This window comes from Bidens hawaiensis, unplaced genomic scaffold (genome assembly GCF_021521415.1).
Source record: "Bidens hawaiensis isolate Kalapana, Puna unplaced genomic scaffold, B.hawaiensis_p1.1 tig00003961_1, whole genome shotgun sequence".
NCBI lineage: Eukaryota > Viridiplantae > Streptophyta > Magnoliopsida > Asterales > Asteraceae > Bidens > Bidens hawaiensis.
This window is the reverse complement of record NW_027491228.1, coordinates 1,917,656-1,941,436: the sequence shown is the minus strand read 5'-3', so window position 1 is coordinate 1,941,436 and position 23,781 is coordinate 1,917,656. Positions and strand designations below refer to the sequence as shown.

The 23,781-nt window shown below is 37.4% G+C and overlaps 2 protein-coding genes across 2 annotated transcripts; both read right to left on the bottom strand.

Moving 5' to 3' along the window:
* Positions 1 to 13,015: 13,015 nt before the first annotated feature.
* LOC143624781 (membrane protein PM19L-like) lies at positions 13,016 to 14,100 on the bottom strand. The gene is made up of 4 exons (XM_077095318.1): positions 13,950 to 14,100; positions 13,658 to 13,871; positions 13,501 to 13,546; positions 13,016 to 13,087 (listed from the first exon to the last, which is right to left on the bottom strand). Exons 1-4 carry the CDS (start codon positions 14,071 to 14,073, stop codon positions 13,016 to 13,018), a joined length of 456 nt encoding a protein of 151 aa, XP_076951433.1. The 5' UTR covers positions 14,074 to 14,100.
* Positions 14,101 to 17,918: 3,818 nt separating this feature from the next.
* Positions 17,919 to 23,480, bottom strand: LOC143624748 (membrane protein PM19L-like). Its single transcript, XM_077095299.1, has 4 exons — positions 23,155 to 23,480; positions 18,870 to 19,080; positions 18,698 to 18,746; positions 17,919 to 18,006 (listed from the first exon to the last, which is right to left on the bottom strand). Exons 1-4 carry the CDS (start codon positions 23,276 to 23,278, stop codon positions 17,935 to 17,937), a joined length of 456 nt encoding a protein of 151 aa, XP_076951414.1. The 5' UTR covers positions 23,279 to 23,480; the 3' UTR covers positions 17,919 to 17,934.
* Between the last annotated feature and the right edge of the window lie 301 nt (positions 23,481 to 23,781).

Below are 23,781 nucleotides of genomic sequence, written 5' to 3'. Positions count from 1 at the left end.
ATAACGTTGATAAAGTGTTATTAATCATTTACTTTACCCGCCCATCCTAAGCACCCCCTGCCCCTAACCATATTAGCATCTCATCTAACATGTAAGCAATTATACACATAATGAAACCCTAAGGCTTATAAAGATAATTAACAAATAAAATTACCTCTTTATGTGCAGCTACTCGCAGTTGGCATTTTTAGTCCTTTCTTTTACAGTTCGAGTCCAAGCATTCGAGAATGCTTGGATCCCTTGAACCTTGGCTCTAATACCAACTTGCAAGCCCCAGAATCCCGAGAATCATACAGTTGGTAATCATATCTAAAATTTCACAAAACATTAAAGCCAAAAACAAGTTCATTTTATTAAAACCATTTCAGAGTAAATAAACAGCGGAATAACGAGTATCAAAGTTCCCAAAACTGGGAAAAGGTGCCCAAAGTTAAATATGAAACAAAAACATTCATTTCATTAAAACGGTTTAAAGTAACCAGCAGCGGAAAATGTCGAGTAGTAAAAACCCCAAAACCGGCGACATGTGCCCAAAACCAAAAATAAAATAAAATAAAAATTCTTTTTATTTAAAAGTTCTAGACCAAAAACGCCTTCAACTGTCCGAGTAGTTTTCAGCACGTCCAAGCAATAATCTCTATCACTTAACCTGAAAAATCAAGCTAGCATACACACGAAGTCAGCTTGAGCTGAGTGAGTTCAAGTTTTAGTAAACAATATATATATAAATCATTCCAAGGTTATAAATATAAGAAAATATATAAAATAATAGGCAAATGGATAAATGATAAGTAAATATACGTATAATAACCAAATAATATAATCACGGTCGAACACGCGTACGACCTAAGCACACGATACTGGATTTTAAGAACCCGTTATGATGATTATGCCACACGGGCCGCCCCCCTTACGGGATTTTCAAGGGCCGCCACAGGATTTGAGAACCTGAGTAGTATAGTTTGGCCCGGCCAAAATCATCATGTACGCAAAATTCAATAAGATGGTGATCATACCACATGAGCCTCCCTCCTCACGGGATTTTCAAGGCCCACCACAGGATTTTAGAACCTGAGTAGTATAGTTTGGCCCGGCCAAGATCACCATGCACACAAAGAACTAATTATAATGATGATTATGCCACACGAGCCGCCCCCCTCACAAGATTTTCAAGGCCCGCCACAGGATTTTAGAACCTGAATAGTATTATCACACCCCAACCTAAGGCAGAAATGCGGGGGCGTGATCCGATTGCTCACAGCTCGAATATACTATCATAATATAAATGTGACAATATCTATTTAATTATTTTATTTCAAATGTACACACAATAATCAAATACAACAAAACAATTCAAATAAATAAATATAACAAGTTTAAAATCCATGTTTGTCTTCATTCCCCTAAGGTCTTTCTAAGTGTCCATCCTTCAACTCAAGCAACCTGCATATGCGTTTGTCAACAAACATGTTGAGTGAGTTTATCACCAATTTTTAACACAAAAAATAATGTTAATATAATAAATAAGCAAAACGTAATAAATGCGGTAATGAAATCAAACCATAAGCAAATAAACTAAACCATTTCCAAGCTAATCGGGCGCCGATAAATCAACTATGAGCAAATAAATAGAGTAAGACCGTTGCCAAGCGAATCGGGTGGTGGTAAATAAGAACCCTCTCCAAGGGGATATGTCATGCGATTGCATACACAGACAAATAAGCACATAACAAGTAGATTTAATTAATCACACACAATTACATGTTTGCCATTTTATATATATATATGTGTATGTGTGTGTGTGTGTGTATATAGAATGATATACGCATATGTCCCAAAACGTTTAGAAAAGTTGGTAAAATAGGGGAATGATAAAACTCACCTTAGATTAAAGGCAAGTGAGTATAATTAAGAATAAACGAGTCAACGGATAAGCGAGTCGTCCAATACGCGTCAAACGAGATAACTGATCAGAACCTGAAACTTTGTGATATGAAACTATAAATAAAAACAAACTTAATGCCACTGGAATCAATCCAAACGGATGAGTAGAACTCTAGTTATGTTGAATTTAAGATTTAAGCGAGCTGGTACTGACCAGAATCCCTCGGAAGTCGGGTTTTGGGAAGTAGCCTTAAAATTTCGTTACGAGAATAAAAGTATTCTGGACCGAACGTTGAATCTGACCAGAAGCATGAAAAAACGCAAAGTCAAACTTGTTGACTATTTTACCCTTTATCGGATTTTAAAGCAATTGACCAGTCAACACCCTTCAACCACTGAAATTGATTGAAGTTTATTGACTAGGGAATATGTATGAACGATTTTACAGTTTACAACTTACCCGGAAAGTGAATGGATTGATGAGAAACGGAAGTCAAAGGTCCTTGAGTTTGCAAAGTCAACGAACAAGTCTTGAATCTTTAACGAATATGCAAAAACCGAAGGGTTGGAGGATGAACAGAGGTAAGGGATTGCTGGAGGATGTTCTTTAGGGTTAGATTAAAGTTTACAGCAAGGAATTATGTGTGGTTTATATAGAAAAACATAAACCGAACTAATTATAGGCTTTTTGGCCCGTTTAAGCAAGTATATGCAATTTAAGGAAAGAATCATCGAAAGATCCATAAATATCTGATCTTGGGCAAGGGAAAACGAACTAGGAGTTGTATTTTAGTTATATTATTTTTACTTGGTCCTTAATTCACTCAAACATGCTTAAAATAAACGATTTTATACCATAAACTAACTAGAAAACGAAATCAAGTTTAAACGATCTGACCAGCGTTGTGGAGGTGGCGCGCGACAGGGGTGGGAAGTGTCCCTGCGCGGCACTCCGAGGATGAGGAAGAAAAGTTTCATTTTTAACAAGTTTAGTCCCTATACTTTGTTAATTGAACTAGTTTTGGTATAACTTGGTTTTGAACATTGATTGAAGTACAAGGGCCTAAAGTGAACATTAGGAAACTTATTTACTCAAAAATATTGGATTTTGATTAATATTAAAGATCTAAAAGTATTTCATGTCGGGTTAAACTTAAACGAATGCGGTTTGGAAAAACCCGAAATGTTACAGTTCGCGAACAAGTAGGTTTGGGTCTGAAAAGTTGTTAAGGACTAGTCGACTTGTATTCAGTGGCGGATATAGAAACTAATTGTAGAGGTGGTGTAAATTTTTTTTTACGGTTTCGCATTTACAGGGTCTGATTACGCATTTCGCGCGTAGCGGAGCTCAGTAACGCGTTTTGCTCGTGCATGCATCTGGTTACGCATTTGGCATGTCCCGGGCTCGACTTCGTGTTGCAAGCATACCGGTGCCCGGTTAACCCATCCGAAATAGAGGATCAAAACAAGTTGGTTTATAGTGGGTGCATCAAAATAACCTAAACTTGTTTGCTTAACGTTATTGTAAAATTATTCAAACTTATTAACTAACTAATACAATAATTTTATTGATATATTTCTATCAGATCAAACATATATTGTTAATGAGTAGTTTAAAGTTTACTCAACAAATATATTGATAAACACAATATATAATTAAATAAGAAAACAAAAGAGTCGCACATGTTTGAACTTGAAGTTGGAATATTTAAACTTGGTGATGAACCAACATCATTGTTTTCTTTACTTTAACGTTTAAAAAGGTTGCTAATAAGATGTTGTTTACTATCTTCAAAGTTCCCTAAACAAAATTTGAACCAAAAACCTAATATCAATTCCAATTTACAAATAAAACTAAAAGCTAAATCCCTAATTAATTCAAATTTAAACATAACCCTAAATATCTAATCAATTCCAATTTAAACATAAAACCTAAATCCCAAATTAATTCCAATTTAAACATAACCCTAAATGGCTAAATCCCACAAATATACAATAAATCTTAGTTCTTACCGGGAAGAATCGAAGATGGAGAGGTGGCGGAGTGGCGGACTGGTGAGTGGTGGCGGTGGACTGGCGAGCGGCGGCGGAGGCGGACTAGTGGCGGTGGTGGCTGGTCGCCTTGTCAGCTGGTCTGGGCGTCTGGGTCTGGCTACAGTGGGTGACTGAACTGCTTTGGCTGCTACAAACCTCCAATGCGTGGCCTGTTTCTTTTTATTTTTATTTTTTTTAATTATTATTGTATTATTTGGGTATTTTGTTTTGGGCTTCGGCTTTTGTCAATTTGTTGGGTTAATTATTAAATTGATTGGGCTTATTTTTGTTCAGGGGTAACGTTATTTTTTGTTCAGGGGTAACGAAACACGAAAACCGACCAAAAAAATTTGTTTTTTACACTACCAGTGAACAGTTGAGGGGTAGTGAAGGCTACCCCTCCTAACACTCTATGTCCGCAAATGCTTGTATTTGTTCCAACGTAGTGGAGCAAGGGGGTCAACACCGTTAATGGCAGGTGACTAAGAAGATATGATAATCCAACCCAAAGCGACCGGGGGGGGGGGATATCTCTATAAGTTCTAAAGTTGAATAGAACTAATTATATCACATAGGCGATTATGGTGGAAGCGATATTGGATGATCAACCTATGGGAAGTTGTTCAACCGGAAGAGGATGCGGTTATTGATGCGAAGAAGAATAAAACGGCAAGTTTGTTTTTGTTTCAAGTGGTGGATGGTGATATTCTTCTTCAAATTTCTCGATACAAGAATGCACGAGAAATATGGACGGCTTTGAAGGCACGGTATGTTGGAGCCGAGCGAGTTCAAAAGGCTCGACTACTAACGTTGAAAAGTAAATTTGAGAAACTCAAGATGGTGGAAAACGAGTCTGTTGACGAGTTTGCAGGAAAAATAACAAGTATGATTTCAAAGGCAACGAGTTTAGGTTACGTATTCAAGCAAGATGTCTTGGTAAATAAGTTAATAGATGCAGATAAGTGCTTTCAACTAGTAGCTTCAATCGAGCAAAGTATTGATCTCGATAGTATGATGTTTGAAGATACTGTTGGAAGACTTAAGGCGTTTGAGGAATGTTTACGAGGGAGAGAACGCGCTTCAAATTCTCAAGTTCACTTACTTTTCAATCAATCGGAAAGTAGTTACAAAGGAAAGTCATATGATCAGTCCGGTAGCCGAGTTAAAGGTTGGCCAAGTTCACAGGGTCGTGGAAGAGGCCGGGAAACTGGAGGTTAGGATAGAGTGGATGATGATCAAGATGGTTGTGACAACCGAGATGATCAACATCGTGGGTCAAGGTATATGGGTAAAAGAAGAACCAATGATTGTCAAAGGGGAAGAAAGGATAGATCACAGGTTCAATGTTACCGTTGTGATGAGTTCGGTCACTTTGCGTCTATGTGCCCAGAACGTATGAAAAAAAAGGAAGAATATAATTTGAACAAAATTGATGATTTTGATCCATATTTGTTTATGATATAAGGTGATCAGAGTTTTTCTGAATGAAGATGGTGTGATTCCAAAGCATTCGAAACCGAGGCGATGGAAAAAGATGTTTGGTATCTCGACAACGGAGCATCTTATTACATGACGGGAATAAGGCGTATTTTTATGAAATGAATGAACAAGTCATGGGAAAGGTGAAGTTTGGAGATGAATCTTGTATTGATATTTGGGGAAAAGGGTTGGTCTTAATTGAAGGAAAGATATGGGAGCACCGCCTGTTGACCGATGCCTATTACATCCCGAGCCTACAGTGCAATATAGTCTTGGTCAAGCAACGGAAGGTGGATGCAAGATTAACATGAAACACGATTTGCTAACCATTAAAGATGATACAATAAGCTTTTGATGAAGGTGATAAGGACCAAGAACCGATTGTACAAAATTAGCCTCAAGATAGCAAGTCCCGGTAAACGAGCTAGCATTGGAATGAAGAATTTTGCAGGTCGGGATCTTCGAAGAATTGGACTGAAAGAAGACAAGCTGAGTACGAGTCAGATTACAATCAAAGATCCAAGTTCCAAAATTCAAAGTCCAAAGAAGAGTGTTCAAGAAACTAAACGCGTGGTCAAAAAAGTGATTCAGGCCCAAGGAAAGGCGTCTAATGATCAAACAAAGCAAGTGTTGTTCAAGCTAAGTGGAACCCAAAGAACATTGTAAGAGATTTAGAAAAGCATCGGAAGAATCAAGAAAAGGATGACAAGCGTGAAGTTAAAGACCCGCCAATTTCGAGTTGGAAATTAGGAGGTGGGTCGGGTACAACAATTGGGGGGGGGGTGATTGTTGGCTCAATTGTTGTTTGGCCCGAGTGTGAGGCTCAACCCAAGAATTAAAAGGGTTTTATTATATTTGATAATGTCTTGGCTAGCAAGTTAGGTTAGTCTATATAAACTAAGTTATGGTTACGACATTATAGATTTGATGAAGTTGATACAACCAAGTTAGGGTTCATCAAAAGTCAAACCGAGTTGGGGTTTGAGAGTTGTAATCAGTTTTTTGAGTTATATTTCTGATTAATATAAACGAGAGTATTCGTTAATTCGTGTTTGACTGTCGATTCGGGACTTGATACCATGATGATGATCGTAAAGTTTCTACTGAGTCTTGCAGGTTGATGGTCAAAAACGGCAGCAACCTAACCAATGTTTTTGTCATGGAATATTGGAATATATGGGCCCTCTAAAGGTAAATGTGGAAAGTAGAAATGGGAAGACTAGTGTTAAAATTATCAATTTAATTCTAATAATTTTTCTTTTTTTGTTGTTTCCTTGTTTATGTTTTGCATAATGGGCCACTCTCGTTGGACTATTGAGCTACTTGAGATTATAAGGCTGGATCCATATCACAAAGAAGTCAGTCTTCCACAAAGATCAAACGGCTCTCTCACATTTATGGAATGACGCGTCCTGCAATTAGGGAATTTCCAATCTTTACCTTTTTTGATTAAGGGGTCTCGACTACAAATAGCAGTCTCGTTCAAGCAACAATAACCTATATTCTCTCCTTATTATCAAAGCATTCGACTCTTGTTAGGCCTTGAGTACAAGTCGCCATCAAGGCTACTGCAACATACAACTTCAATCAGTGAAGGGTTTTGTTCTACATACCATTATTCACAATTGTATTTTGTTTAAAGTTCTGAGTTGTAATTGCTTCTTTCATCTAAGGGTTCGTTTAGCCTTAATTTCTGTAATCAGTTTAAGAGTTCGATCAACAAAACTTTACTTGTTCCTTTTGCATTAGGCATCTTTAAGGATTACGTGTTTATATATCTACCTTGCTGTTACTTGATTATATCTGTATTTTTTTTTTGTTGTTTCCGCTGCATCTTTTTCTTTCTCCTGTTCCTTATCATAAGTGTGCCCAATTTTTTCCCTAATCAAGTTTATTTTGTGTGGGTGGTGTGAGAGTTAAGAAATGGGTGATGCCAATAAAACTGCTACAATTTTAATCAGTAGTCTTGACTTTGGTGACCCTCTTTATCTACATGCTAGTGACACCGGTGTTTTGACAATCGTGAATATTAAACTAACGGGAACTGAAAATTATAATGTTTAGGCTAATGCTATGGAACTTGCCTTAAATGTTAAAAACAAATTTGGCTTTGTCGATAAAACTTGTGTTAAATCTACCACTAATACGGTCTTAGCCCGTCAATGGGATAGATGCAACTCTGTAGTTCTGTCTTGGATACTCAATTCTATTTCAGAAGATCAGTTCATTGGTCAAGTTTTTTCAAAAAATGCTTTTGAAGTGTGGAATGAACTAAAAGAAACTTACTCAAAAATAGATGGTTAAGCTATTTTTAAATTGCATCAACAAATTTGCTTTCTTAAACAAAATGGCTTAAACGTCTCTTAATACTATCACAAATTGACCTCCTTATGGAGGCAATTTGACTCTTTAAGTGAATTACCTCACTGCATTTGTGAGGCTGAGGAAAAAACAACAAAGTTCAATCAAAATATTCGTCTAATGCAATTTTTAATGGGGTTGGATGATTGCTATCAACCCTTGAGATCTTCTATACTAGCAAAGGATCCTTTGCCCTCTGTAAAAGCAGCCTTTGCTCTCATCTCAGGGGAAGAATCTCATAGGGGGATAGCCTCATCTAATAAAACTCAACCAGTTGCCTTTGTTGCCAAAGTTAACAATTCAAAAAAACCCGTTTCAAAAAATGCTCATTTAAAATGTACATATTGCAATAAAATTGGCCACGAAGTTGAAAGATGTTATGAAATAGTTGGGTATCCTGCAAACTATAAGGGAAAAATAAAGGCTAAAACCAATTGTGCTTCTAATGACACTTCAAAAAATGTTAGCATTCCCCAACAGTTTACTACTGACCAGTTTGACAAACTCATGTCATTAATTAATGAGCCTATCAACGTGGACCAAGGAAGCTGCAACATGTCAGGTAATTGTCAATTTACTAGTTGTGGGTCAATTTTTGCTGGCACTTTAAATTTTAGTAATAACAATCCTAAAGGGTGGATAATTGACTCTAGAGCCAATCAACACATGGTTGTGTCAGACATATCAATGTTTGATCTTAACGATGTGTCTGATTTTGGCATGTTTATTGACCACCCCAATGGAACCAAAGCTAAGATTACCTCTATTGGTAAACTTAAAATTGCTGAAGGAATTATCCTGTGCGATGTTCTTGTTGTCCCTGAATATTGTGCTAACCTTCTTTCGATTGTTAAAGATAGCAAATTAGGATGTTGGTTTAATGAATTCGATTGTTTAATTCAGGACCTAGCCCGCACGAAGGTGCTAATGACTGGTAAACAGGTGAATGGCCTGTATTTTTTTGGGAACAATGTTCCAAGTACTTTCATGTGTGATAACAGCTTAGGTCCTACCAAAGAAAATATGAACTTGTGGCATGCTAGATTTGATCATCCCTCTCACCAAGTTCTAAATGTTTTAAAACATGATCTGAGTCTTAATCTTAGTCAAACAAATATGTCCATACCCTGTGAAACCTGCCATAGAGCTAAACAAACTAGAGAACCGTTTCCACTAAGTGAACATAAATCAAAAAATGTTGGAGATTTAATACACCTTGATTTATGGGGTCCTCTCAGAGTCACTAGCAGGGATGGGTTCAAATATTTTTTAACAATTGTGGTGACTATTCTAGATGTGTCTGGGTTTACATGCTTAAGTCTAAGGATGAAGTAACCTTTAATATTCAAAGCTTTGTTAAACTCTTAAAAACTCAGTTTACAAAAGAAATAAAATGTTTTAGAACTGATAATGGCACCGAGTTTGTAAACAAAGAAGTCGAGTTATTTCTAAAATCCAATGGAATACTTCATCAAACTACCTGTGTTTACACCCCTCAACAAAATGGAATTGTTGAGAGGAAACATAGACATCTTTTAAATGTTGCTAGATCCTTGTTATTTCAGAGTAGAGTTCCGTTAAACCTTTGGTCTGAATGTGTTTTAACTGCCACCTATCTAATTAACAGGACTCCCTCATCAGTGCTAAATGGAAAGACACCGTTTGAATTGTTGTTTGGAAAAAAACCTCCTCTTTTACATCTCAGAGTTTTTGTCTGTCTTTGTTTTGCGACAAATTTAAATCCTAAATCAAAATTTGAAAGCAGAGCTTCCAAATGCATTTTTATTGGGTATTCGTTTGAAAAAAAGGGGTATAAACTGATATCTCTTGATGACAGATCAGTATTTTACTCAAGAGATGTCAAATTTTATGAAAACTATTTTCCTCTCAAGGATGTTGAATCTTATGAAAACTCTTTTCCTCTCATAAATAAAAATGATCTACCAAACAATGAAAACCTAAATAGTTTAAACTTTTTTGATGAATGTTTTTCAGTAAAAAACTCTGAGACAAAAATTTTTTTGCCCAATGATGATGAGGAGGGATCTAAGGATGATGGCAACCTTAATAGAATCAATGATAATCTTGAAAATCCTGTTGATACTGGCAAAAATACAGCTAGTAGATCGATGCAACCAACCGGTGAGGATCCTAATGGTCCTAACTTAACTAGTGAACCCACCGGCAATGTTGAGGCATTGAACCTAGCCGATCCAACAGGAGCAACCCAAGATGATCGCAATCCTATTAATTTTGCAACTTCCAATGAAGATATTATGGAAAATTTAAACTCCTCTGAGGGCTCCCAAACTGCAACATCGGATTTCAACCGTAGATCTAGTAGACCAAGTTCCTTACCTAGGAGATACAATGATTACGTGGCTGAGGGAAAAGTGAAATATGGTATAGAAAAATATGTTAACTATGCTAAATTGTCCGCCCAAAATTTCTGCTTTCTCTCCTTACTTGACAAACGTGTTGAACCTAAATCTTATCAGGAAGCATGTAAAGACATCAATTGGGTAGATGCTATGAATAGTGAAATAGAAGCATTAATTAGAAACAACACATGGGAAATAACTGACTTACCAAGAAACCAAAAAGCAATAGGATGTAAATGGATCTATAAGATCAAATTCAAGTCAAATGGTGAAATTGAACGCTATAAAGCTAGACTTGTTGCAAAAGGGTATAGTCAAAAGGAGGGTCTTGATTTTGATGAAACTTTCTCCCCGATTGTTAAAATGGTGACCATTAGAACCATAATTGCTCTTGCTGTGCAATCTAACTGGAACCTCTTCCAATTAGATGTTAATAATGCTTTTCTATATGGGGAACTAAATGAGGATGTCTATATGACTATTCTTGAAGGGGTTGGGTCTACTTTTGAGAATGGAAAAGTGTGCAAGTTAGTAAAGTCCTTATATGGTCTAAAACAGGCCCCTAGGCAATGGAATGAAAAACTAACTTCCACCCTTCTTGGGTTTGGCTTTAAACAAAGCAAAAATGACTTTTCCCTATTTATAAAAACCTTTGATTCAAAGATCGTTGTTCTTCTTGTTTATGTTGATGACATAATCATAACAGGAAATTGTGAAACTGAAATCAATAACATAAAACACAAACTGAATCAAAGGTTTATGATTAAAGATTTGGGGAAACTAAAGTATTTTTTAGGTATTGAAGTCATTAAAACCGAGTCTGGTTTGTGCCTAAATCAAAGGAAATATTGCTTGGATCTCTTATTTGAATTTGGGCTATTAGGATGTAAACCTGTGGGAAATCCGTTGGAACAGAATACTCAATTTTTTTATGAAACAAATCATGACAAAAATGATTTTTTACTTCAAAATGTAACTATATATCAGGCTCTAATCGGGAAACTCATTTATCTAACATTAACCCGACCTGATATCTCTTATACGGTTCAATGTCTTAGTCAATACATGCATAAACCTCTCAACTCGCACTTGCAAATTGCCTTAAGGTTACTAAGTTACCTTAAGACAAGCCCCGGTAAAGGCATTTTTTATAAAAAGGGAACCAACTTTGAACTAAAAGGATTCTCAGACTCGGATTGGGGAAAATGCTTAACCACCCGTAGATCTGTAACCGGATATTGTGTCTACTTGGGCGACTGCTTAATCTCATGGAAGAGTAAAAAATAAAGCACCGTGTCTCGCTCATCAGCCGAAGCCGAGTATAGAGCTCTCAACACAACAGGAGGAGAACTTGTTTGGATTCTAAAAGTTCTTAATGATCTTTAGGTCAGTTACTCCCTTCCTGTAAATCTCCATTGTGATAATAATGCTGCTATCTTGATTTCTGTAAACCCTGTCTTTCACGAAAGAACCAAACATTTTGAGGTTGACCTATTTTTCTTAAGAGAAAGAGTTATGGCAGGAACTTTTAAAATAAATAAAATTGATACAACCGAACAACCAGCCGATATCTTCACTAAAGGTCTTGGTGTTTCACAACATAACTATCTCTATGACAAACTTGGGTTAATAAACTTATTTGGGAATTAAATCGAGGGAGGGTGTTAAAATTATCAATTTAATTCTAATAATTTTTCTTTTTTTGTTTTTTCCTTGTTTATGTTTTGCATAATGGGCCACTCTCGTTGGACTATTGAGCTACTTGAGATTATAAGGCTGGATCCATATCACAAAGAAGTCAGTCTTCCACAAAGATCAAACGGCTCTCTCACATTTATGGAATGACGCGTCCTGCAATTAGGGAATTTCCAATCTTTACCATTTTTGATTAAGGGGTCTCGACTACAAATAGCAGTCTCGTTCAAGCAACAATAACCTATATTCTCTCCTTATTATCAAAGCATTCGACTCTTGTTAGGCCTTGAGTACAAGTCGCCATCAAGGCTACTGCAACATACAACTTCAATCAGTGAAGGGTTTTGTTCTACATACCATTATTCACAATTGTATTTTGTTTAAAGTTCTGAGTTGTAATTGCTTCTTTCATCTAAGGGTTCGTTTAGCCTTAATTTCTGTAATCAGTTTAAGAGTTCGATCAACAAAACTTTACAACTAGCTACCTACATCGGACGAGCTACGAGCATGGAAAGAAGGAGTCCCCCGCGACGCGCGGAGGACCTGTATGTCGGCTAAAAATTTATGGAAAGCCTATTTAAGTTATTTTTCAAACCATAGACGCCATAACTTACCCCCAACCGTCAAAGTAACTGCTCTTGGACGATTTTGGAAGAGGTGAAGCCATTGGAGCTCGAGATTGAAGACCGGTGCTCTAGCGATCAATAAGCAAGTCCGGGTTTGAATTAGCGTTTTCTATTGCTTTACCTTTGTACCTCAGACCATTGGTAACTTGGACTACAAGTAAGCTTTTTTTCTATGTTGATGAATGTACTTGACTCACAAACTATGTTGCTTTCTCAAACTGCTTCAGTGTTTCTGTTATGATAATAGGGCAGTTTAGGTTGTTGGCAACTCGGACAACAAGCAACCCGTGTTCTACATGGGTAACCTTTCCCATATATATATGTTGATGAATGTACACGCTTATAAGTCTTTTTGTTACATGGTTATTCTTGCAAGACTAAGCCCCCATTTAAACCTTTTATAAGAACATCACAAGTGCCAATTGTGTTATATATTAAAGTTTTACAAATCATGCATATACAATCAATCATAAAATCATCCCTTAAAATATATAATCACAAAACAAAAATATATATATAAATAAAAAATAATTTAAGAATAGCTCCTTCGGTTCATCATTGGTGAAGAGCAACTGTATATATGAATTGAGTAACTGAAAGGATAACCGTAAATGCCTCCATTGTTCTCTGTAAATTACATGTGAAATAACATCATATGCTTATTGTATATGTAACCAAAATTATGATCCTGCTACGATTGGTTTAATGTCTTTTGAGAAATGAACTTGAAGTCAAATGGCTATTTTAGTGAACCGAGTTGGGTTCATGTTTGGGCTCGGTCGAGTTTGTTTACCTTAGCAAGCTAAAATATCGTGCTTAAGCTGAGCTCGATCGACTCATGACTCATCGAGTTAACTCATTTATTCTATAAATTAATATTTTAAATTTTGTATTTTTATATGTATTGATATACATAAAAACAAAAATTTTAGTTGTAACATAATTTGGACTATAAAATGTTGGGCTTTAGTTATGGATTAATTTAATTCATATATGTAAAAACTTCCCCAAAGTAAATATTAGCCTTCAATATAACTTACCAGCTTTGCATTTCTGCCTTCAAGATCGAACTCTTTGCATGCAAACCTGCCCATATAATTACAACCTCTTTAGTACATAATTAAGATCCAATAATTTTCAAAACAATAGAAAAAAAAGAAAAAAGAAAATTGCAAATATTAATGAAGATATAAATACCCCATGGCAAGCATAGTTAATGCCCATGCAATAATAGCATCAGAAGCCACCCCAGTGCGGTTATCAGACGAACGCATGATGTCAAAGCCTGAAATAGTCGATGCGACCCCAGCAACACCAGCGATCAAAGCAAATATCACAAAGAAACCGGTTGCTTCATTTCCCATTGGGAAGTATATCGGTGAAAAATGAGCCGGTAACTCCAACGTTGGACCTATTTACAACACAAACAAACAATGTTAGAGAAAACAAACAGTTATAAAAGATTTAGGGTTTAAGGAGACAATTATACCGATTATGAACCCATCGTCAATGGCTCGGTTCATTGCCCAAGTACCGAGGCCTAGAAGAGTGGCGTACATGGAGAAATTTAGGATCATAAAGATGGGTGCAGTGGATCCCATATAATTAGCCATTTATGTTGGCTACAAAAACATAAACCGGTGTGTTAATTAAGATAATGATCGATATGATGTTTGTTTTTTTAGATGTTTAAAAACATGTGGTTTGGGGATTCTTTTCTTGTTAAAGGTGGTTGCTTTAATTTGATTTCAAGGAAAGGTACATTAATATTATTGACTCAGAGATACTTAGGTTGTGACCTTAGCTCAACCTCTATTGGAACACCTTTTAGCTTTTAGACAAAAAAAAATGTTAATAATAATAATAATAATACAAATAAAAAAAATAATAATAACACACCTATGGTTAAGTCTTAGTGGTTTAACATGGGAAGTTTTAGTTGGGTAAAATTCGAGACCACACTGAGCCCATTGAAACTTAAACTCGAAATCCCAAACCCTGTTCTTTGTAACAAACTTGTATCATCCTTCCCTTAGCACAGAAAATAATAGATTGAGCAAATTAACTTGTTAATAGCTAATCATAGGTAGAAGGGCCCATTCCCCATTCACTCTTCATTTTTAAAACTTTATCAAGAAGATTTTATTAAGTTCATCATATGGTAAGTAGCTCTATCTTGCATTTCTTGTAGTTCATCTAACAAGTTCATGCATTTATTAATAGGGCATATCTATGAAACTGAAGTGGGCGTTAAACCCCACTCCACATCAGCTTGAAAAGAGTTAAACACCATTATGAAGGGTGAAGGTGGGGGCGCCAAGGTGCACCAGCGCCTTGTTGTTAGCGAGTGTCAGGGACTCCTGAGCATGGTCGTCTTCAGTTCATCAATCAGATTCATGCTTTTGTTTTTTAGTTTATTTATTTAAATCAATTGTTAAACCATTACACTCAAAAGTTATTAAAAGTGAGTGAGGGTCCCGTGCTTATGTGGCAATGATGTGTCATCCTTTTTAGTTAAACCACTATGCTCGCTAAACTTGCCATCTTTAGACGTTGTGATATATCTTATGCATAGTTACTACATATTGCTTCTTTATATTTATACATCTTGGAGACACATTTATCATCTGATTTCTCTCTTCAAATGTGTTTATGCATCATTCTTGCTTAGACTTGATATCACCAAACTTTCAAGCGTTTGTTTCAATTGGCTTAAAGCATGTTCATATCTTCTAAATCCTTCATGCCGCTTATCTTTTTGGAAGAGAACTTGATCTTCAAAGCTATATGTATTGTTGGATTTCACATATGCATTTTTTGAGGGGAAAAAAAAAACTAAGCAACGGTGGAAGACTAAGCTTTGCTGTATTGCATTAGAAAGTGGGGAATTCCTTCGTCTTTGGTATTCGAATTTCAAGTTGCTACTGCTCCGATACTAGTCGCTTCCCGAATGCCCCTTTCTTCACTACTAGGAGAGTCACTAGCTTGCTTGCATTCTAGAAACGGTAGCTTCCGTGCCTTCCTGCATACTGTGTACCAACCGTTCTTGACCAATTCACTCAAGAACTCACTCCATGTGCTCAGTTGTGAATACAAAAAAACATATAGATTAGATAGAAACATTTATCTTATCTACTTGTGCAGACAACCAATTGAGACACCGCGAGACAGTGACTTGATCTAGCACACGAAATTGCTCTAACGAGTCAGAACCAAAAACTCCTTTTTGGTTTACTTGAACTCGACCCGAAACGCTAAAACTCGAAAACCTAATAACAGTTAGTTAGCAGAAATCACTAAAAACACCCGGATCTCGGATATTGTAATTATTTACTATAAATGGTAAGAAGGAGAGAAGATAAAATAGAGAGAGAAAGTGGACTTGTTTTTTTTTTTTGTTATTAAAAGATGTGCAATATATTAAATGAACCGATTCCACATAAGGTGAGCTCCCGTTGTTGGTTGATTACACCAGAGAAACACACACAAACAAAGAAAACAAATGTTATATTTATAGTTAAAGATATTTCTTCTAGAAATCTTCTCCCCGATGAAATTAAGTGCATGTGCGCATCGAAGCTCTCATCTCGGATCTGGATTACACACCAACTTAAACCGATTGATTGACCAAAATATATTTAATGAGTTACGCCTTATCTGTTGACACAGACAATGATGAACGTCTAGCTGCATCTCACTACTCTCTCATGGTATGACGTTTCAAGAAGTCCATTATTCTTGATGAGTCTAAACATCCTTTCATAAGTATTCGTCATAGTAGTGGTTATTCGTTGGCTATATTTCTGTAATAGACATCCCGTTGAACATTGAGACATGGATCGCGTTTATTTTCATACAATGTTTAATTTTCATTTTCCTGGTCGAAATTTAAAATGGTCTAATCAAACTTCTAGTTTGAGCACAAGAGTTCATTTACAATAGTTTGAATCAACAAGGGGCCTAGAGATGTCAACTTCTTACATAAGGGAACAAGTCCCAACTCGACCACATATGACTCTCACTAAACTTCGGATTAAATTCCAGTGTACCCCTTATTGTTTTGCTTAATTAAATAACAACATTAGATTACAAGGAAAATACCATTTTCAAAACCTACTCATGATGATATCTAGGAACTCTATTGGAAACTCTTTCCATTCCTTATTTGAAAATTTTCAAAGATCATAACTCTTTCAATCTTGTTTAAAAAATCTCCTTGTCGGTTGCTCAATGCTTGTTGCATGCCACCCATGCTGCAAGCCACTTTCTCATAATTGTCATTATGATCTCTCTTGCTTGAAACTCTTTTCAAGCTGTCACGCTGCAACCACATTCGTGTATAATATGTTTAAAGTCGTCTATACTTACATGTTTCAAAAATATTATAGGGCAAAAGTCCTTGAATCAGCATTTAACGAACCAATGTTAGTATGGAAACTGCTAAACTCTGTACCCGACAGGTTCCTTTAAATGGTTGCATCAGTTGAACAATATTCTGATATTATGACTCTAGGCGAAGCAATTGGAAGATTGAAAACTTAATTTGGAGAAAGAATATAATTCAAGAAAGAAAAACTCTTGTTCACACATCGTGACAATAATCTGAGTCGTGGACAACACTTAGGAAATCATGGGACGAGGTAGATTCCACCCTTCACGAGGCTGAGGCAGGAGCAATTATCAATATAGAGGGGAAGGACACGCCAATATGAGTCAGAAAGAGCTGACAGCAAGCCACCAAGAAACGGTAACGAGCAGTACGTCCACAATGGGTATAAAAGATATGTCCCAAATCACATGCTACACAAGTGGGAAACTTGTGCGAATGTCCAAATAGGGAACATAAGAATATTGAGTCACGTTTAGTCGAAACATAAGAAGATGAACCTGCACTTTTAGTGTGCCTAGACAAGGAGAAATTGAAAATCAGTCTTATGATGCAATTGAAGCAAGCCGTGCGAAGTAAGACGTGAGAAGCAAGTCATATGAAGTAATCAAGAAGTGATGAAACATCATTTATGTGAAACAAACAACGGAGATATGAAGAAAAATTGTTGTAAATGGAAAATTAAAAGGGAAATTAGCACAATACTTGAAGGAGGAGAAAGAAACCATGGAGCAATAAGCATGGGCTTTGACAATTTGGGGAGTTTTTATACAAATTATACAAAACAATCATGCAACCAACGGCTAAACTCGTATAAAATCAACGCAAATAAAACTATATTAACCCCTACAATCTATGGCTAAACTCGTATAATGTCAAAATAAATTAGATTAAATTAATCTAGTCAAACGAATTAGAATCTCTACCTCACTCAGTCAAACAGAATCCAATTGTATGAGATTTTGAAGTTTTACAAATAATACAAATATAATCAGTCATCCAATCATAGCTTGGTATATACAATCACAAATAAATAAACAACCTACTAAACAAGTAAAATATTCAAGAATATCGTGACTTCAGTTCATCATCCGTAAAGAACAAGCGTGTATAGGAATTGAGTAACTGAAAGGATAATCGTAAATGCCTCCATGGTTTTCTGTATAATACATTTGAAAATATTAGAATATCATAGGACGTGACAAGATTATAATTACAATATAAATTGTCAAGTATAAAAGAAACAGGATATGATATGTTATTATGTTATTGTCATATTTTTTCGGTTTTTGCCCCCTTCAATATTAATTGGTGAAGTCTAGGGTTGTAAAAGAATCATAACTTCCAGGTTGGTTCGGGGTCGGATTGAGCCAACTAGGCTCAGTTCGACTCGTTTATCGAAATGAGCTGAAATGTTGAGCTTAAGCTCGGCTTATCTAAAGGCTCGAGTCAGCTCGATTGTTTTTTAAATGTTATATTCTTTTATACATGAAAAGAATAAAAATTAACTTGTGCATAATTTTGGCTATAGTTTTCTAGTGTAATTAATATAATTAAAAGGCTTTATCTTAGTTAGGTTATAATTTATATATTGTGGGACTGTGGGTTCTAATTTGGCTATATATAACCCTTTTTTATAATTTATATAGTTTGGGTAAATAACACGAGTCAAACAAGCGAGCCAACTAAAGAGTAACCTAATAAGCAAGCCTAACTTGGCTCGGGCTTCACTTATTTACAAACGAGCAGATATCAAACAGGCTCGAGCCATGAGCTTTTTGGATATCAGCTTGGAAATCGCTTTTATGTGATTTTCCCAAAGTTAAATATTTGCCTTCAAAATAACTTACCAGCGTTGCATTTCTACTGCCTTCAAGCTCGACTTCCTTCCATGCAAATCTGCCGCCCATGCATTAATAACATATTTAGTATATAAGTTTCAAAAATTTAAAAATAATAAAGGAAGAAAATTGCATAATTTATTATTTTAATGAAATCATGTACATAAGATTGAATTAATACCCCATGGCAAGCATAGTTAGTGCCCATGCAATAACAGCAGCAGAAGCTGCACCGGCGTGTTCAGACGAACGCATAACGTCGAAGCCTGAAATAGATGAGGCGACCCCAACAACACCCGCGATCAAAGCAAATATCACAAAGAAACCAGTGGCTGCATTTCCAATTGGGAAGTATATCGGTGAGAAATGAGCCGGTAACTCCAACGTTGGACCTATTTACATATTTGTGTGGAATATTGCTTCAATTATTCGTTTTACTAGTCCATGGATCACCCTAACCACCTCCCTGCTGCCGTCGCTACTCCCTAACCACCGCAAGCACCACCGCAACCCTCTTGAGCCGCCGGTGCTGTCATTTGCTACTGCCACCGACTGCTGTTTGTTTTTCCAACGCGCCGCCGCCATTTTCGACGAGCTGCAGCCACCGGAATTCATCTATTTGCTGCTACCACTGGTGTGTGATGCCACTCCTGTCCGCCGATCTCACAGCTTGCCGGATCTGCTGTCGCGCCGCCTCCTGCCGCTGCTGCCGCTGCGTCAGCACCCACGGCCGCCGTAAAAGTCGCCGGAATTGTTGGTTCACCTTGTTGTGTTGTCTAGCTCGATTCGTTATATCTCGGTGTTCTCCCGGTTTTGATAAACGAGGGTTTCTTGTAACCTGGCTGCCGTTGAGCTGTATCTACCTTCATCATCTTCACGGTATACTCGTTCCTTTCTCACTATTATTATTATTATTATCATTAGAACATACGTGATCCGGATCTTTGGAGTTTATTTTCATTTTAAGATCTCTTGACTATTATTGTTATTGCTACACACTATTATTATTATTATTAGTTTTTGTTACTATTATTATTATTATTATTATTATTATTATTATTATTATTATTATTATTATTGATTTGGTGTTCTATTGCTTGTGTTTGTGTGTTTAGTTGCAACCATAGAGCGTAGGAACCATGACTATTACTTGAGACCATGTCCTGAAACGAGGGGTGTAGGAAAGAGTAAAGATAGGGAGCGTATATTTCGTTTGGCTTCTTGGAATGTAGGAACATTAAATGGTAAGTTGCTAGAATTGGTAGATGTGCTTAAAAGACGTAGGGTTCAGATAGCATGCCTCCAGGAGACTAAGTGGAAAGGACATAGAGGGGCTGAGTGTAATGGGTATAAGTTGTGGTACTCGGGGTCTGATGGAGCTAGGAATGGAGTGGGATTTCTAGTGGCTAAGGAAATACACACTAGTGTGGTGGAGGTGATAAGACATAATGACAGGATTATGGTGTTGAAATTAGTACTAGGAGAGGAAGTAGTGGCAGTAGTCTCCGCCTACGCGCCCCATGTAGGCCTAGGGGATCAGGAAAAGAGAGAATTTTGGGATTGCCTAGACGCAGTGGTAGAGGGCATACCTAGGGGGGAGAGGATTTGCATAGGAGGTGATTTTAATTGATACATTGGTAAGGCTAACGATGGTTTTCAAGCCGTACATGGGGGTTTCGGTTTTCGTGATAGGAATGAGACCGGAACAGATCTTCTAGAGTTTGCGGTGGCACATGACCTAGGTATTATAAATTCTTATTTTAGGAAACAAGATTCTCATTTAATCACTTTTAGCAGTAGCGGACGCGACACGCAAATTGACTACCTTTTGATGAGGCAAGGAGACCGACGTTGGTGGAAGGACTGTAAAGTCATACCCGGGGAGGCAGTTGTGACTCAACATCGACTACTAGTGACAGATATAGCCTTCAGAAATAAGCTGACTGTTCGAGAGAAGAAAGGTACACCGAGAATTCGATGGGGAAATTTGAAGGACGAAAATCTCCTACCGTTTAAGGATAAACTCATGCTGCATACGCGGGCTCGACTAAATGGGGACTCAACTCATATATGGGAAGCTATGGAGACAAAGATCATCCAAGTAGCAAAGGAGACTCTCGGGGTCACAACAGGAAAGACAAGTGGGCATAAGGAGTCTTGGTGGTGGAATGACGCAGTGCAAGACAAGATAAGGGACAAACAAGGATATTTTAGGGAGCTAATGAGGTGCACGAATGAGGAGGAGCGAGTGGAATTGAGGGACAACTACAAAACGGCCAAGATAGAGGCGAAGAAGGCAGTGGCGGAAGCAAAGAAGGCGGCTTATAAACGGATGTATGAAAGTCTAGAAACAAAAGAGGGGGAACATGCTATGTTTAAGATTGCCAAAGCCAGGGAGCGTATAAGGCAAGATCTAGGACCGGTGAAGTTCATAAAGGATACAGATGGGCATGTACTGGTCAAGGAGCAGGACATCAAGCTAAGATGGCAAACCTACTTCCACAATCTTTTTAACAATGGGAGAGCTTTCCAAGAAGAACATGACAACACAAACTTTCAACGACAACAATCGAATAACTGCTACTGCCGACGGATCACACGAGAAGAGGTGAAGGATGCACTTAGGAGGATGGGAAGGTCTAAGGCGGTTGGCCCAGACAACATACCCATCGAGGTGTGGAAGTGTCTGGGGGAGGAAGGAGTCATGTGGTTAACTACTCTGTTCAATAGTATTCTCAAATCAGGTAAGATGCCAGACCAGTGGAGGAGCAGCGTTGTAGTTCCTATCTATAAGAACAAAGGAGACGCCCAATGTTGTGGTAACTACCGAGGAATCAAACTACTAAGTCATACTATGAAGCTATGGGAAAGAGTGTTTGAGGGTAGACTTAGACGAGAAACTCAGGTTACGGTCAACCAATTTGGCTTCATGCCTGGGCGTTCCACCACAGAGGCAATACACCTTCTAAGAAGATTAATGGAAAAGTATAGGGAGAAGAAGCGTGATCTACATATGGTGTTTATTGACCTAGAAAAGGCCTACGACAGTGTGCCACGACAGGTGCTCTGGGAGTGCTTGGAGGGTAGAAGAGTGCCCAGGAAATACATAGAGATAATTATGGATATGTATAGCAGGAGTGAAACAAGTGTCCGTGCGCCAGTGGGGGATACTGATTTCTTTCCTGTAGAGGTAGGTCTTCACCAGGGGTCAGCGTTGAGCCCGTTTCTTTTTGCAGTAGTCTTGGATGAGTTGTCAAAGTCGATTCAGGGGACTCTCCCGTGGTGCATGATGTTCGCAGACGATATTGTGTTACTTGCTGAGAAAAAACAAGATCTAAACATGAGGCTTGAGGAGTGGCGAACAACCTTAGAGACAAAAGGTTTAAAGATTAGCTGATCTAAGACGGAGTACCTCCACTGTGATTTTGGTGGGATAAACGACAATGAAGACGCACATATCACAATTGAAGGGCAGGTGGTCCCGCAGGTAACGAAGTTCAAGTATTTAGGATCATTTGTACAGAGCGATGGGGAATTAGACAGTGATGTGACCCACCGAGTTCAGGTAGGATGGTGTAGATGGAAAGCAGCCACAGGTATATTGTGCGACAAGAGTTTCCCGACTAAACTAAAGGGAAAATTCTATAGGGTGGCAGTTAGACCTGCAATGCTATATGGAACAGAGTGTTGGGCCATCAAGAAGGCACAAGTGCGGAAGATGGAGGTAGCAGAAATGAGAATGCTACGTTGGATGTGTGGGCACATAAGGCTAGACCGAATAAGAAACGTTGTGTTTCGCGAGAGATTAGGGGTGGCGAACATAGCAGACAAGATAAGAGAGTGGAGATTGAGATGGTTTGGACATGTAAAGAGAAAACAGACGACGAATCCTGTTAGATCCGTAGAAAACATTACTATAGAGGGGAGGAGTGGTAGAGGACGACCGAAATTAACTTGGGATGAGAGGATTAGGCATGATTTGATAGACCTAAACCTCTCTGAGGACATGGTTGAGGATAGGAATTCGTGGAGAAGTAGAATTAAAGTTAAGGATTTTTAGAGAGAATTGAATACCTTAGGGCTTAGACTTAATTTATTTAGGTCGCATACCATAATGGTATTTCCCTTACATATATTATTATTATTATTATAATTATTATTAGCTTTTATATAGCTGTTAAACTGTGATCTTATTATTAATATTATTATAATTAGTAGTAGTTTGTATATAACTGTTAAACTTTGATTTCCTTTATTTTGCTTCATACACATGTACTTAGAGCCGAGGGTCTCTCTGGAAGCCACCTCTTCATTCCATTGGATGGAGGTATGGTGTGCCTACATCCCACCCTCCCCAGACCCTACTTATAGCTTTGCTGTCGGTGGGATTTTACTGGGCATGATTGATTGATTGATTGAAAGAGTCATATATATAAAAGAAGATTTAGCGATTAAGGAGCGAATACCGATGAAGAACCCCTCATCAATGGCTTGGTTCATTGCCCAACCACCAAGGCCTAGAAGCGCAATGTACATGGCGAAATTGAGGATCATAAGGAGGGATGCCATCGATCTTATATCATTAGCCATTTTTGTTGGCTACAAGGATGCAAACTTGCGTGTGTTTATAAAATAAAGATATGTTGTGTTTGGTTTTTTGGGATGTACTTTATAAACATGTTGTTTGGATATTCTTTTCATGTTAAAAGGTGATTGCTTTGGTGTCAAGGCAAGGTAGTTAAAGATTCTTGTCTCCTTTGATCGAGATTCTTTGGTTAAGACTTTTGCTCAACTTCCTTTGGAACAACTTTATACACATGAACCTTATAATCCAAGCGAGATTCGTGTGACCATACATCATTTAACATAAAAATGATGAAGAGATAGGGAAAGAAAATTAATATAAGCTAGATTTATGGATATATAACTTCAATCCGGGTGATAAGATATTTGATAAGTAGGACTGATTCACTTATATGGGTCTTATGTTCAAAACTTCGTATTGATCGGGTTCTTTTGGGGATTTTGAAATAGCAAGTTGGATAATCAGATAATCGTATGATAAATTTCAGATTAAAAGTTATTTTGGTGGT